Source organism: Onychomys torridus, chromosome 15, assembly GCF_903995425.1.
Source record: "Onychomys torridus chromosome 15, mOncTor1.1, whole genome shotgun sequence".
Taxonomy (NCBI): domain Eukaryota; kingdom Metazoa; phylum Chordata; class Mammalia; order Rodentia; family Cricetidae; genus Onychomys; species Onychomys torridus.
In genome coordinates, this window is record NC_050457.1 from 31,834,712 (window position 1) to 31,847,163 (window position 12,452).

The 12,452-nt window shown below is 40.8% G+C and overlaps 1 protein-coding gene across 1 annotated transcript in view; it reads left to right on the plus strand.

The window, feature by feature from the left end:
• The window catches only part of Elovl7 (ELOVL fatty acid elongase 7), a 71,981-nt gene that overhangs the window by 34,356 nt on the left and 25,173 nt on the right, over positions 1–12,452 (plus strand). The window contains exon 2 of the mRNA XM_036207017.1: positions 11,505–11,638. Within this exon, the coding sequence (XP_036062910.1) occupies positions 11,575–11,638 (64 nt within the window). The 5' untranslated portion in view covers positions 11,505–11,574. The remainder of the gene's footprint in view (positions 1–11,504; positions 11,639–12,452) is intronic.

Sequence of the window (12,452 nt, forward strand, 5' to 3'; positions counted from 1 at the left end):
TTGGTTGACAGAGTCAGGTAGTTGTGTGTAACCACTTTGATGAGGGGAAGGCCTTAGTGAAGAGCTATGTTGGTAGATTTAGTGCAGAATGAGATCACTGAGTGGGACAAGTTTGTATAGTGACCTAACTAAAGGTGCTTTGGGAGATGGAGGAAAGAGATGTGGCCAAGACAGACTGCATCTGCCTAGAACTTTTCTCTCCTCCTTCCTCATCCCTTAAGGATTCTAGGTGAGAGTGTTGAGCTATACCCCAGGCCCTGAATATATAAATGTTTTAAAAAAACCTTTTTTTTTTTATTTTTAAGAGGTATGGTCTCATTACATTGTTGCTCCAAGTGGCCTTGCGCGCCTGAAATCTAGCGGTCCTGCAGTCTCAGGCCCTGGAGTCACTGGGACTACAGACATGCATGACTGCACTTGGCAGTTCTCATTTTAAAAGTAGCATTAAGTGTTAATGTCAAGATTTATCCCTCCTCGGAGAGCAGCTGTGAGGCAACGGTCCCTGTTCAACAGGCAAGTGTAGCGCTCCCGTCACCAGTGGATTCCTGCTCCATAAGGGTTATCAGTCCATTCTCCTCTTCAGCATCAGGCCTGTTTAGAAACAGGCTCCACCCTTCTGCTTTACCAGTAAAAGGAGAGGCTGCTTAGGGTTAAGACCTTTGCTTGTTGGAGACACCAGTCAGCTCCAGACCATTCTTTGATCATAGATTTTTCTAGGATTTAGAATGTTTATTTGTGGCTTTTCCTTGTTTGGTTGTTTCTGTAAAATTTCATGTTTTTATTTTTAATTCATTTATTTTTTTCATTCTTCAGTGTTTGGATCCACTCTTAGATGTTACCCTACAGCTTTCGATGGTTTCTTCCTTGTATTTGTCCTGGCTTCACTTCCTGTTTCTTAAACATGGGTGTTCCCTGAGGTGCTGTCCTTTGCCAGGTCCCCTCCTATGGTATTTCTCAAGAGATCTGCACTGCTCCCATGTTAATTATTACCTCTTGCTACAATTAAGCATGGCTTTAATCCTAGGTTCTGATACAGGATTTTTTCTTTAAGTCCAATGAACATATCTACTTGCTATATTAATTTGGTAGGGCTGCTATAGCAAAGTTCTACCTACTGGGTGGTTTAAATAACAAAAAACATATTAGCTCATAGTTCTGAATATTAGAATTCAGAGACCAAGGGTGTACAGGCTGTGTTCCCTCTGGAAGCTGCTAAGGGGGCTAGTCCAGCTCTTTGCCTTGGCTTAGAGATGGCCATTTTTGTGTTCATATTTCATTTACCCTGTATGTTTATCCATGCCTGGATTTCTACAAAGATACCAGTCATATTAGATTAGGATCCATACTAATGACATTATTTATTTATGTGCTTACTGGGGCAGGGTGTGTATGTACCACAGCACAGAGGATAACTTATAGGAATTGGTTTTCTTCTTCAATCACGTGCGTCCTGGGGCTTGAACTCAGATCACTGGGCTGAGCAGCACCCGACTTTTCTTGCTGCATCATCTCACAAGCCTGTGACTTCATCTTTAGCTTGATTATGTCTATAAAGACCCTCTGTTCCAATGGGTCACATTCTTCAGTACTGGGGTCTAGGATCTAACATAGCAATTTTTAGGGATCACAACTTAATATACAACACTTAGTTATTCACTCATACCACAGATATTTTCTACTGCATTCTAGGCAGCAGTCTAGGCACTGGGCATACAAAGATTCCAAGGCATAGGCTCTTCCCTCTTGATGAATGGAACAGATAAGAATTAATAAATAAGAATTTGCAACAGTATGCAGCATAGGCTATCTTAGATGAGGATTGCTATTACAAGGACACTATCTCTGATTGGCTAGCCCAGGGATGCATTGCAGAGGAAGGGCCTCCACACTGTATCTTTCCCAATAGGATGCCACCCTGCAGAATTGTTTTGTCTTGCTTCTAGACCACACCCTCAGTTTCCCAACCCTGGATCCCACCACCCAGTTAATCTTCCCCAATCTCCCACTGATGGACAGTTTCCCAACTTGAAAAACCTGTAATGACTCCTCATTGTCAACAGAACTAAGGATAATAAAATCCTTCAGCCTGGCTGCCTTTGCTTCCTCCACTGTCAAGTTAGTACCACTGGAGTGTACCTCTCCTGTCTTGATCTCTATGTCTCCACTCCTTAACCTTGTGCATTACCAGGGTATTAACAGCTAGTCTACAAACATACTTTGGCTTTTCTATTATATTGTGTGGTCAGAATTTTGGTTGTTTTTCTACTTTAGCATTAGCATTATAATTGTACTGGGCATATAACAGACATGTGAAAATACTGGTTGAGTTGATTTCCCCACCCCTTAAAGTTCTATCTGCTTGCAGAGTCTTCCTCCCCAATCTCTCTCGGGTGTGAACATTTTTTTTTCCCCAGTGAATTCTTACTCTCTAGGCTCAGATCGTATATCCTCTCCTCTAACATGCCTTCTTTCTGGGTCAGGTGTGTCAGGTGTGACACACCCATAAAGCTTTTCATGATCTATATGAACTTCTTTGCATTATAGAAATCTAAGTAGATTTCTTCCTCTGGCAGGTTGAAAGTGTAAATGTAGGAACCATATTTTTTAAAATAAGATTGTGTTCTGCCTGGCGTGGGTATGTCTTCTTACCTTGCCTTTTTTTCCCCTGGGGTTACAGGATTTAAAAGTTCATCTAGTAGACATTTGCTGAGCACCTGGTTAATTCAAGATGCAGCACTAGCATTAGATTGTGAATAAGATTTAAATTATTTTGCAGTATTTAGTAATTATCACATCTTCTGATAAACCCATCCAATTGGTCCCAAAGGGCACAGGTTTTAGGATACTTTTAAGCTCTCAAACTTCACTCACCTCACACCTAGAAAATCTTTTCATGTTGATGCTACTTGTAGAAAGAGACTCGTCTGCATCCTGTCACTCTGCTGTGCCCAGCACTGAGCTTACACCTATTGGTGATTTGAGCAGGTCCCAAATTTCCCCCTCTCTCTCCAGTTATAGAAAACTAAGTTGGGACCAGAGATGAAGGCTTCTATTTTCCTACTTAATATGAGAGGGCTTTCTGTTATCATGAGTGCCCAGAAACAGTGAACAGCACAATATTTAGTGCTATGCTAAAGTGTTTACAGAAATTCCATCTCCTTGTGGAGCCTTTTGTGAATACCCTGGCATCTAGGTCTCCTCCATAGTTAACAAGTTGTCACCTTAGCACACTAAGGCTAAGTGGACATTGAAGCCAAAATGTCTGCCGCATTTCTCAGACTCAGGTTATGATCTTGAGCCAGCCAGAAATGTGATCTGAATTAGTCTGGTGAGTCATGTATATATGTTATCCCTCTTAGAGACCAAATTCTTAGTAAATTCTTCAAATAAGGCAGAAGGAGGGAGTAAAAAATGGGGTGAAAGATAGAACAAGGAATGGAAAACATATTTGTTTTGAATCCTGATTGGCTTTGGAAGGCAGACCTGAGATGTTCTTCATACCACATTGGTAGCTATTCCAGGTCACTGCTTCTGGGGGCAGGAAACACCCATCGTATTCATGTGGGCTAAATTCCAGGTGGACCAACTTTGGCTCAGGGCACTCATGTAATGACAATTACCAGTGCTGTACCACCCTGTGTTTATAGATTTATAGTGTGGCATCTGTTCCAAAGAGACCATGGCACAGAAAATTATAAACAGAAGAGACATAAAACTCACTGGAAAGTCTTATATGGTGCTAAAGAGTTGTGTTAACTTATTTGCATATTTTACTTACTAACTTATTTATTACGTTTTGTTTAAACCAAAATCAAAATCCTTTTGTCGGGAGCATACTCCAGGCAAGCAGGGTAGCAAACCCTTGGGTGGGCTCTGGCTTTGGAGCCTTGGTTCACATCTGAACGTGCCCTGCCAGGGCAATCCTCCAAGCTACAGTTATGTACTATGTTGTTTCTCTTAAACTAACCTCTCCTCTGTCCTTGTGGGCTGACTACTCTTCACTCTTTCAGGACCCTACGTCTTTCCTGAGATTGTGTGCACACATGTGCATGCGTGCATGTGTGTTTGTGTGTATGAGAGAGAGAGAGAGAGAGAGAGAGAGAGAGAGAGAGAGAGAGAGAGAGAGAGAGAGAGACTGAGACTCCCTAAGTAGCACAGACTAGCCTCCCAAGTGCTAGGATTCCAGGCATGCATCAGGGGGGAGGGGAGGAGGGGGAGAGGAGGAGGGGGAGGGAGGGAGGGGGGATGTCTTGTTCTGTGAGAGATCATATCCCCTCATCTGTTATTTACAGTTGATTGCTCTGTTACTTGTAGCAAATAATCTTCCTGGACTCAATGGCACTTTCATTTGAAAAACAAAAACCTAGGTGTTTAATTTCTTCTTTGCTATTTGGCTCTGTTGTGTTTTTGTTTGTTTGTCTGAAAGGCAACACTTAGGACCTAGTTTTCTGTAATGCACTAAGAACTGAGATGTAGTCATGATTTTTCTCTCACAAATTCTTGAGGCCCTCACATTTTACACCTACAACAAGGGGCCAGTTTCCTCACACCTTAGATGTGGGTGCTGACTCAGGTGCTGCCCACAGATCTCATTTCTCACATAAATTCTTTTGACTCATCAGATTAATCTTGTCCAGAATCAGTGACGCCTCCTATTCCTCCCTGATTCCAATGCCTTCCACATCCAGGCGACTTTTATTACCTGAATCCTGTCCTGTATTTTTATGCCAGTTTCAGATGTTTTGAGTGGTGTCCTGAGAATAGTCTATACAGCATTAAGAAGAAGGTTCTAACATTAGCCCATCGTTGGGATTTCCCCAAACACTACCTGTATCCAAATCTCCGTCTCAGGGATTCTGAATTTCATTCATGTCCAGGACCACTGACATAAGGAATGGAGAACACACAAAGTTGCACTGACCTACTCCTTTATATTTACTTGGTACCTGTTGTAATGCCTCCTTCTCAGTCTGATATCATTTATTTAAATCTTTTCTCTAGCTAAAGGTGTTGTTTTTATTTTTTTAACTTTTCATAAAACTTGTTTTTCTACGCCTCATTGTATTTTGTTGTTGAAGTATAGAGATTGCACTGATTTCTAAGGTGCTTTCTAATCATTTCCTTCTGCAGATTTGGACTTGGTTTGTTTGTTTTTATTAGTTCCTTGATATAGAACATCAGGATTTTTTAAATTTAATTTTTGTTGAGAATATATGAGTACTCTATGTACATCATTTTCACCTTTTCCTCTTTTTCCTCATTTTTTCCCATGTCTTCCTCCAATTCCTTCACAGACTCATGATCTCTTTTTCTTTAAGTATTATTGTTACATTTTATTGGAAGTCATTCTTTGTTTCAAATGCAGGCCTCTGTTATGTTACTACACATGGTGCTTTTCTCATTGCTGAGACCAAACACCTGGCAACACAATTTAGTGGGATGGTTTGTTTTGGCTCATGATGGAATACAGTCCGTCATGGCTTGGTGGTAGATGATTCCATAGTAGCAGGGTCATGGATCCCCTGATTAGCTATGATGTAGGCATTCGTAGTGCCTCCAAGGGACTCATTTCTTCCAACTAGACTCCACCCCACAAAGATTCCACAGCCTCTAAACCAGCATGACTGTTAGGGACCAACTGATCAAACACATGAGCCTGTGGGGGGCATTTCACATTCAGAGTATAACAACTTTCCTCTTAGAATTGCTGTGTCCCACTGTTTTGTTGTGTTTCTGTATTAGTTTGTCTCAAGATATTTTTCAATCCCATTTTTATTTCTTTGGGACCTATTCATTGTTCAGGAGTAGGCTGTTTTCTTTGTACATATTTGTGAATCTTCTGGTTTTCTTTCTGTTGTTGGTTTCTAGGTTCATAACACTGTGGTTAGAAAAGAGATTTGATATGGTTTGAGTCTTCTTAAATTCCTTACACTTGCACTGTGACTCATCATATGATCTATCCTGGGGATATTGTTTGCCTGAGAACAATGTGCATTGTCCTGTTGGCTACAAGTCCTTTGTTTCTTCTTAATTTTCTCTCTGGGTGACTGATGTGTTATTGAAAATGGTAGACTGGAATCCACTGCAATTTTTGTATTGCAGTCTATCTCTCCCTTTAAATCTGTTGATATTTGCTTTGTATATTTAGATGCTGGGATGTTATTTACATGTATAGTTATTCTCTCTCTCTCACCCTTTCTCTCGTGTGTGGTACTGGATATGGAACCCAACACCTCATGTGTGCTAAATTAGGACTTTGCTAAGCTCTTATATCTTTTTGATGAACTTGACCCCTCTATCTTCTTGATCCCTTTTATAATGACCATGCCTCATGATAACTTTTACTTAAAATCCATTTTGTCTGATATAAGAACATGTTGTTGTTCATTTTGCTCTTTTGGAGGCCTGCCACCCAGCTCCCAAATAAACCACACATGGAGGATTATTCTTAATTATAAATGCCCTGCCTTAGCTTGGCTTGTTTCTACCTGGCTTTCCTTTACTTTAAGCTAGCCCTGTTTATCTTTGGCCTCTGGGCTTTTATCTTTCTATATTTCTGTATACCTTTCTTTGTTTCTTACTCATGTCTTACTGTGTAGCTGTGTGGCTGGCCCCTGATGTTCTTCTCCTCCTCCTCTGGCTCTTCCTTCTTCCTCTCCTCCCAGGTTTCTCCGTCTATACATTCTCTCTGCCTGCTAGCCCTGCCCACCCTTTCTCCTGCCTTGCCATTGGCCATTCAGCTCTTTATTAGACCATCAGGTGTTTTAGACAGGCACAGTAACACAGTTTAACAGAGTTAAACAAATGCAACATAAACAAAAGTAACACACCTTAAAATAGTAGTCCCCAACAAGAACATAATTACATTTTTCTATAGCTTAATTTGTATTTGCTGAGGGTAGTAGAAATCCATCACAGTGAACATCTCTCCTAAAATCCCCAGCAAGTTACAAGAAGCATATACAGGACCAAGGTAATGGTAGGGAAGGGCAGCCTTTTATTAGCACCATGAGGGGCTGGAGAGATTGCTCAGTGATTAAGAGTGCTGGCTGCTTTTCCAGAGCACCCAGGTTCAATTCCCAGGACCCACATGGTAGCTTACAACTATCTGTAACTTTAGTTTCTTAAGGGGATAAAACATTCTTGTCTGGCCTTCATAAACAGCAGGCACATACTCTGGTACACAAACATACATGCAGGCAAAGCACCCATACATATAAAATAAAATAATAACTGTAAACACATTTTATTAACACTATTGCTCTGACCAACTTAGCTAGCTGGGCACTCCCGTTTAGTGAGGAGCTTTTCAGTCTTCCAGGTTTTCTGTCTACATAACTGTCCTGGAAATATCCAGGGTCCATCAAGTGGTTGGTCAATTTTCCCTGCAGGTCCAGGAAGGGATACATATTATTTCTATGTGTACAGCTTCTTCATTGTGTGCAGCTCTTCTGAAATCCTCTTACACCTATTGAAGGCACTCAGAGGCTTTCTGTTGCCCTGACACCACATTAGAACAAAAGGCACTCTATGTCCATCTATAGCCCCTAATCACTTACCCCAACTCTGCATGAGCAATAGTGCCTGATCCTCATTCTCCGAGTTCCAGTTCTTCCTACTGGCATCCCTCTGAGATCTTCACCAGCTGCTTTCCTCTCTTCTCATTCCAAGCCCAAAACATACATGTCTGTTTTAGGAGACCCAGAAGCCTCTTGTCTATGCCTTGAGTTCTTCTTATGACCAAGCACATACAATTTTGTGACTCAAAGGGCAGGACATAGCTATTTTTCTTGGCTTTCTGCTGCTGTTTTATTTCCAAGGCAATGCGCATGCCCATCTACTGAATAAATGACAAAAACGAGAGGGAAGGTGATAAGAATAATACTAAAGAGAAATATTAATACTGTGAGCAGACTTGGCAAGTTAGGTATAATAGGCACATATTTTGGCTTGTGTATGCATAGGCTACCTGTATAATTAAGTTTATACCTGCTTCAGCACATGTACTTTTCTGCTAATCAATAAATTTGAACATTTGAAATAATTTTTCATACAGTCTATTCTATTCTTTCTGGATTAATTTGCTTTTCGTTGAAATTGATAGTGGATGATGAAGACAAAATGATTTATTAAACATGTGCTGAAATATATTACATCAAAAATAGTCTATTGGTGATATGTGTTTTAATAAATATTGCCATAACCTTAAAGACTAGAGGATTAATTCTTTAGGATTGTTCTCAACTTAAAAATCAAAGACTGAAAGTGTCAGCACTAAGCTCGTTCATCACCAAGCTCACTCCCACTCTCCCCACCCTCACCCCACTGATAGAGGTATGACCCAGTTTGGTCCATGAATTTAAAAAAAAATTATTAATTTTTGTATGGATTTGAATTTGGAAGTAGACAAAACAAAGTTCTCCCATGAAGCCATTTAAATAAATTTCTGAAAAAAAATTGAAATTAGTCTGCACAGAAAAACTCATATATTATTTTGAACAACTAAAAGAAGTGGATGTCTGCCAGCTGCTTCCTCTGAGGCAAGCTGCTGTGGTCTGGGGAAGGCATGCTGGTTGGTGATCTGGATAATTACTTTAAACTTTGGACATTTTTGCCCGCCAGGGGACATTTGATAATTGCTATCTGTTGTTGGATTTTCTTTTACTCTAACCCCATGTTGGAATGCCAAAAGGTTTTTTTTTCCCTCTTTGCTCTTTTGGCTCTTTGTTCTTTTGGGGGGCCTGCCACCCCGATCCCAAATAAATCACACACAGAGGCTTATTATTATAAATGCCCAGCCTTAGCTTGGTTTATTTCTAGCCAGCTTTCTTTAACTTTAAATTACCCTGTCTACCTTTTGCCTCTGGGATTTTTCCTTTTCTTACTTCTGTAATCTTACTTTCACTCCTACTCTGTGGCTGGCTGTGTAGCTGGGTGGCTGTGTGGCTGTGTGGCTGGGTGGCTGGGTGGCTGGCCCCTGGTGTCCTCCTCTCCTTGTTCTCTTCCTCTTTCTTCTTTCTCTTCCCAGATTTCTCCTTCTATATATTCTCTCTGCCTGTCAGCCCCACCTATCCTTTCTCTTCCCTTGCTATTGGCCATTCAGCTCTTTATTAGACCATCAGGTGTTTTAGACAGGTGCAGTAACACAGCTTCACAGAGTTAAACAAAGGCAACATAGAAGAATGCAGCACATCTTTGCATCATTAACACAAATGTTCCACAGCATAAACAAGTGTAACACACCTTAAAATGATATTCCACAACAGCTATCCATTAAAACAAGAGTTCCTGGCGTCTAGTAGATAGATCCTCAAGCCAGGTTGTCTAACATAACTCACAATGCTCAGGGTAGGTCTTCATGACTAAGAAGTGTTTGACCTAAAATGTCAGTCCTGTCACGTTGGGGAAATTCTGTTTTAAACATGTCTAGACCTGTTGTAGTCATCGCTCACATTCTGACTTTCAGGTCTTTCCAAATCCTTGGGAAGGAACAAGCTGAGGCCCCCAGATCTTTTCTGTACAGAGCTCTTGAGAATTTTGTTTTGCAGAGGGGGAAGCTTGTTTCAGCCCACAGCAGAACACAAGAAACACACAGGTTAACATGTGGGTGGAAATTTCCTTCAAAGCCTTCCAGAGGCATTCCTTCGAAAAGACAGTGGGAGCAGAGATTCCCTCTGAGTTTCCAGAACCCAAACAGGGACTGTTGCAATGCTCTCACCTGGAAGTGGGAAGGCTTTTCCCACCCACTGCCAGGTTCTCACTGCTAGCTCGCCTGATCCTGTCTCAGCAACCCGGCAGAGCTACCATTTCCATTATATTCTCCACATTCCTCCAGCCCTCGGTCTGGCAGCACTTTCTTCGTCTCCTCCTTTTTTGATAGTTAACTTGTTAGTCTCTTTATCTTCTGAAGTTTGAGTCTTAGGAGGGCCTTTCTTGTGGCCAGGTTACACAGTTTCAGACTTGTTACCTAGTGCTTTTCGGTCATTTGGGGTTAGAGCTTGTCTGATATTGTTGGATTCAGGCAGCCTTTTGTTGTAGTTGTTCTGTTTCCTGATGCCTAATCTACCTGTATCGCGTCATTGTTGAGCGACTATTAGTGATTTAATGTTTACTGATTTGAGACGTCACCTATATCAGCAGGCTGCCTGCCTTATTTTATTTCTGTAGTTATACAAATTACATGAAAAAAATTGTTTTATAATGCCAGGAGACAGTCAATTTTCCCATAGTAAACTTACAAGATTTCTTTTGTTAGTATAACAAAACATACATCATGCGCAGTTTGCCTTTTCAAACAAGTTTAATAGCTTTGAGCACATTTATATTGTTTTATGATCTGCCTTTAGAACATTTCCAGTCTTCTTGCCATTTGGCTTTGATTCACCCCTCCATTAATTTATGACATACCTGCCATTTGTAAGTGGTACCTTAATTTCAGAATATTTTCAAGTGTGGGGAAGCATACCGCTCAGGATTACTGACATACACTTTTAAATTCTCAAGTGTATTGGACATATTTCTGGGTGCATTAATTTGTCTCTGTGCTATTGCTTTACTGCTGGAGTTCCTGGGGAGGGATTATGTCTTGTAACATGTATCAGGGCTGTGTCTTTTCACTGGCCATCTTCCTCAAAAGAGTTCTCTTTTCCATAATGCTTATCAACTACCCGTTTGAAATATCAAAGCTTCTTTCCTTGGTTCTTATTGGCCTTCCTCCCCTTTTTCTGCCTCATCCCGCTAATCTTTTAAATTACTCGGTGATGAATGATTAATTAATTAATGATTAATAAAATACTGTAGGAATACTGGGAGCCCCTATATTTTAAAAATTTAAGGTACTGGAGAGCTGGCTCAGGGGTTGAGAGTGTACAGCTTTTGCAGAAGCCTGCATTTGGTTCTTAGTGCCCATGTCAGGTGGTTTACAACTGCCTGGAACTCCAGCTGCCAAGGATTCAACACCTCTGGTTTCCACTGACACTCATACATATATGGCACATGCATGCATGTGCACACATGCACACACATGTGCGCGCGCACACACATGCATGTACATAGAATTTAAAAAATAATAAATATTTTCAAAAATTCACACAAAAAAAGACTTCATTGGGTCTGAAGGCGGCTCCAAGGCCTGGGTCAGCATATGTCTCTGAAGGTCTGGGTCTCTTCTGCCCCTTCTGGATGTTTACTGCAGCCTTGCCATGGCGGTACAGCCCTACCCCTGACCTGCATTTTCTTCATGAAAGGGAAATATTCCCATAAGAGTTCTTTGGACCATGTCTTCCTTTTGTATCACATCGATGACAGTCCAGCCTTCTTTGGTGAGGTTACCAGTCTCTCAAGAAGAATGGAATCTCTCGAGTGTTTGGGACTGTGTCAGCATTTCCTACGGTTCGCTAATGCATTTTCCCTGCAGTAAGAGTTTGCTGCCCGCCAGCTCCTATTAAAGTTTTAGCATTTTAAATATTGTATTACTAAAAGCTTATTTTTATTTGCATTTATAGATCATAAGCTCATTTCTGTGTCGCTTTGCTGAAGATTCCATTAAAAAAGAGCCAGTTAATCTTGTAGAAAATGGCGTTCAGTGATCTTACATCGAGGACTGTGCGTTTTTATGATAATTGGATCAAAGATGCTGGTGAGTGATTTATGATACTTGGATCAAAGATGCCGGTGAGTGGTGAAATTTCCTAATTGAAGTTCATCTTTCCTTTTTATATCAAATTCCCACATTAATAGGGTTTATTTGGAACAAAATAAAAGACTTGACAACTTCATACTTTATTACCACATCCTTTATTATTAGTTAACCAAGAAGTGGTGCCCAAGGTTCCGTTACAGCTAAAGCTACATATATGTTCATGATGACATTCATAATAGTGGAAACACTCTGGATATCTGCATGAGAGAACTGGGTGATATGCAATGGCACGTCTCAACCCAGTTGCCCTTACAAATGGTTTTGGAGGGTCAGTACTCTAATGTTCTAGAGAGAAATCACAGATGCTGCGGATGGAAGTTCAGTCCGTGCTCATTCTAGGAAGAACTGCCCTTGCCCCCGAGAGGTAATGCAGAAAGAGCAGCAAGTAATAAAAATACAAACGGTCTTTTGGAACATCCAACGTCACCAGAGTTTCAAATATGCAAACGGAAGCCATGCTTGAAGCATCGAGTATGTCTCTTCTGTGGAGACTTGGGTCACGTGTAGGTGGTGAATGATGGTTTGGGTGGTAGTGGACCTGCTGCTGGCGATTGAGGTCAGGTTCATGCATTTGTCCTGTTGAGTGTGTGCTCTACAACTGAGCAGCACCCAGTCTCAGGAGTAACTTTTTTTTTTTTTTTTAATTTGTCTATAAGCTTTTTTTTTTTTTTTCTTGTCTATCAGCGAGTTTTCAAAGCCCAGCCAATGTGGTATTGTTTTAAAAACTATTGAAGTCTTAAAAGTAAAACCA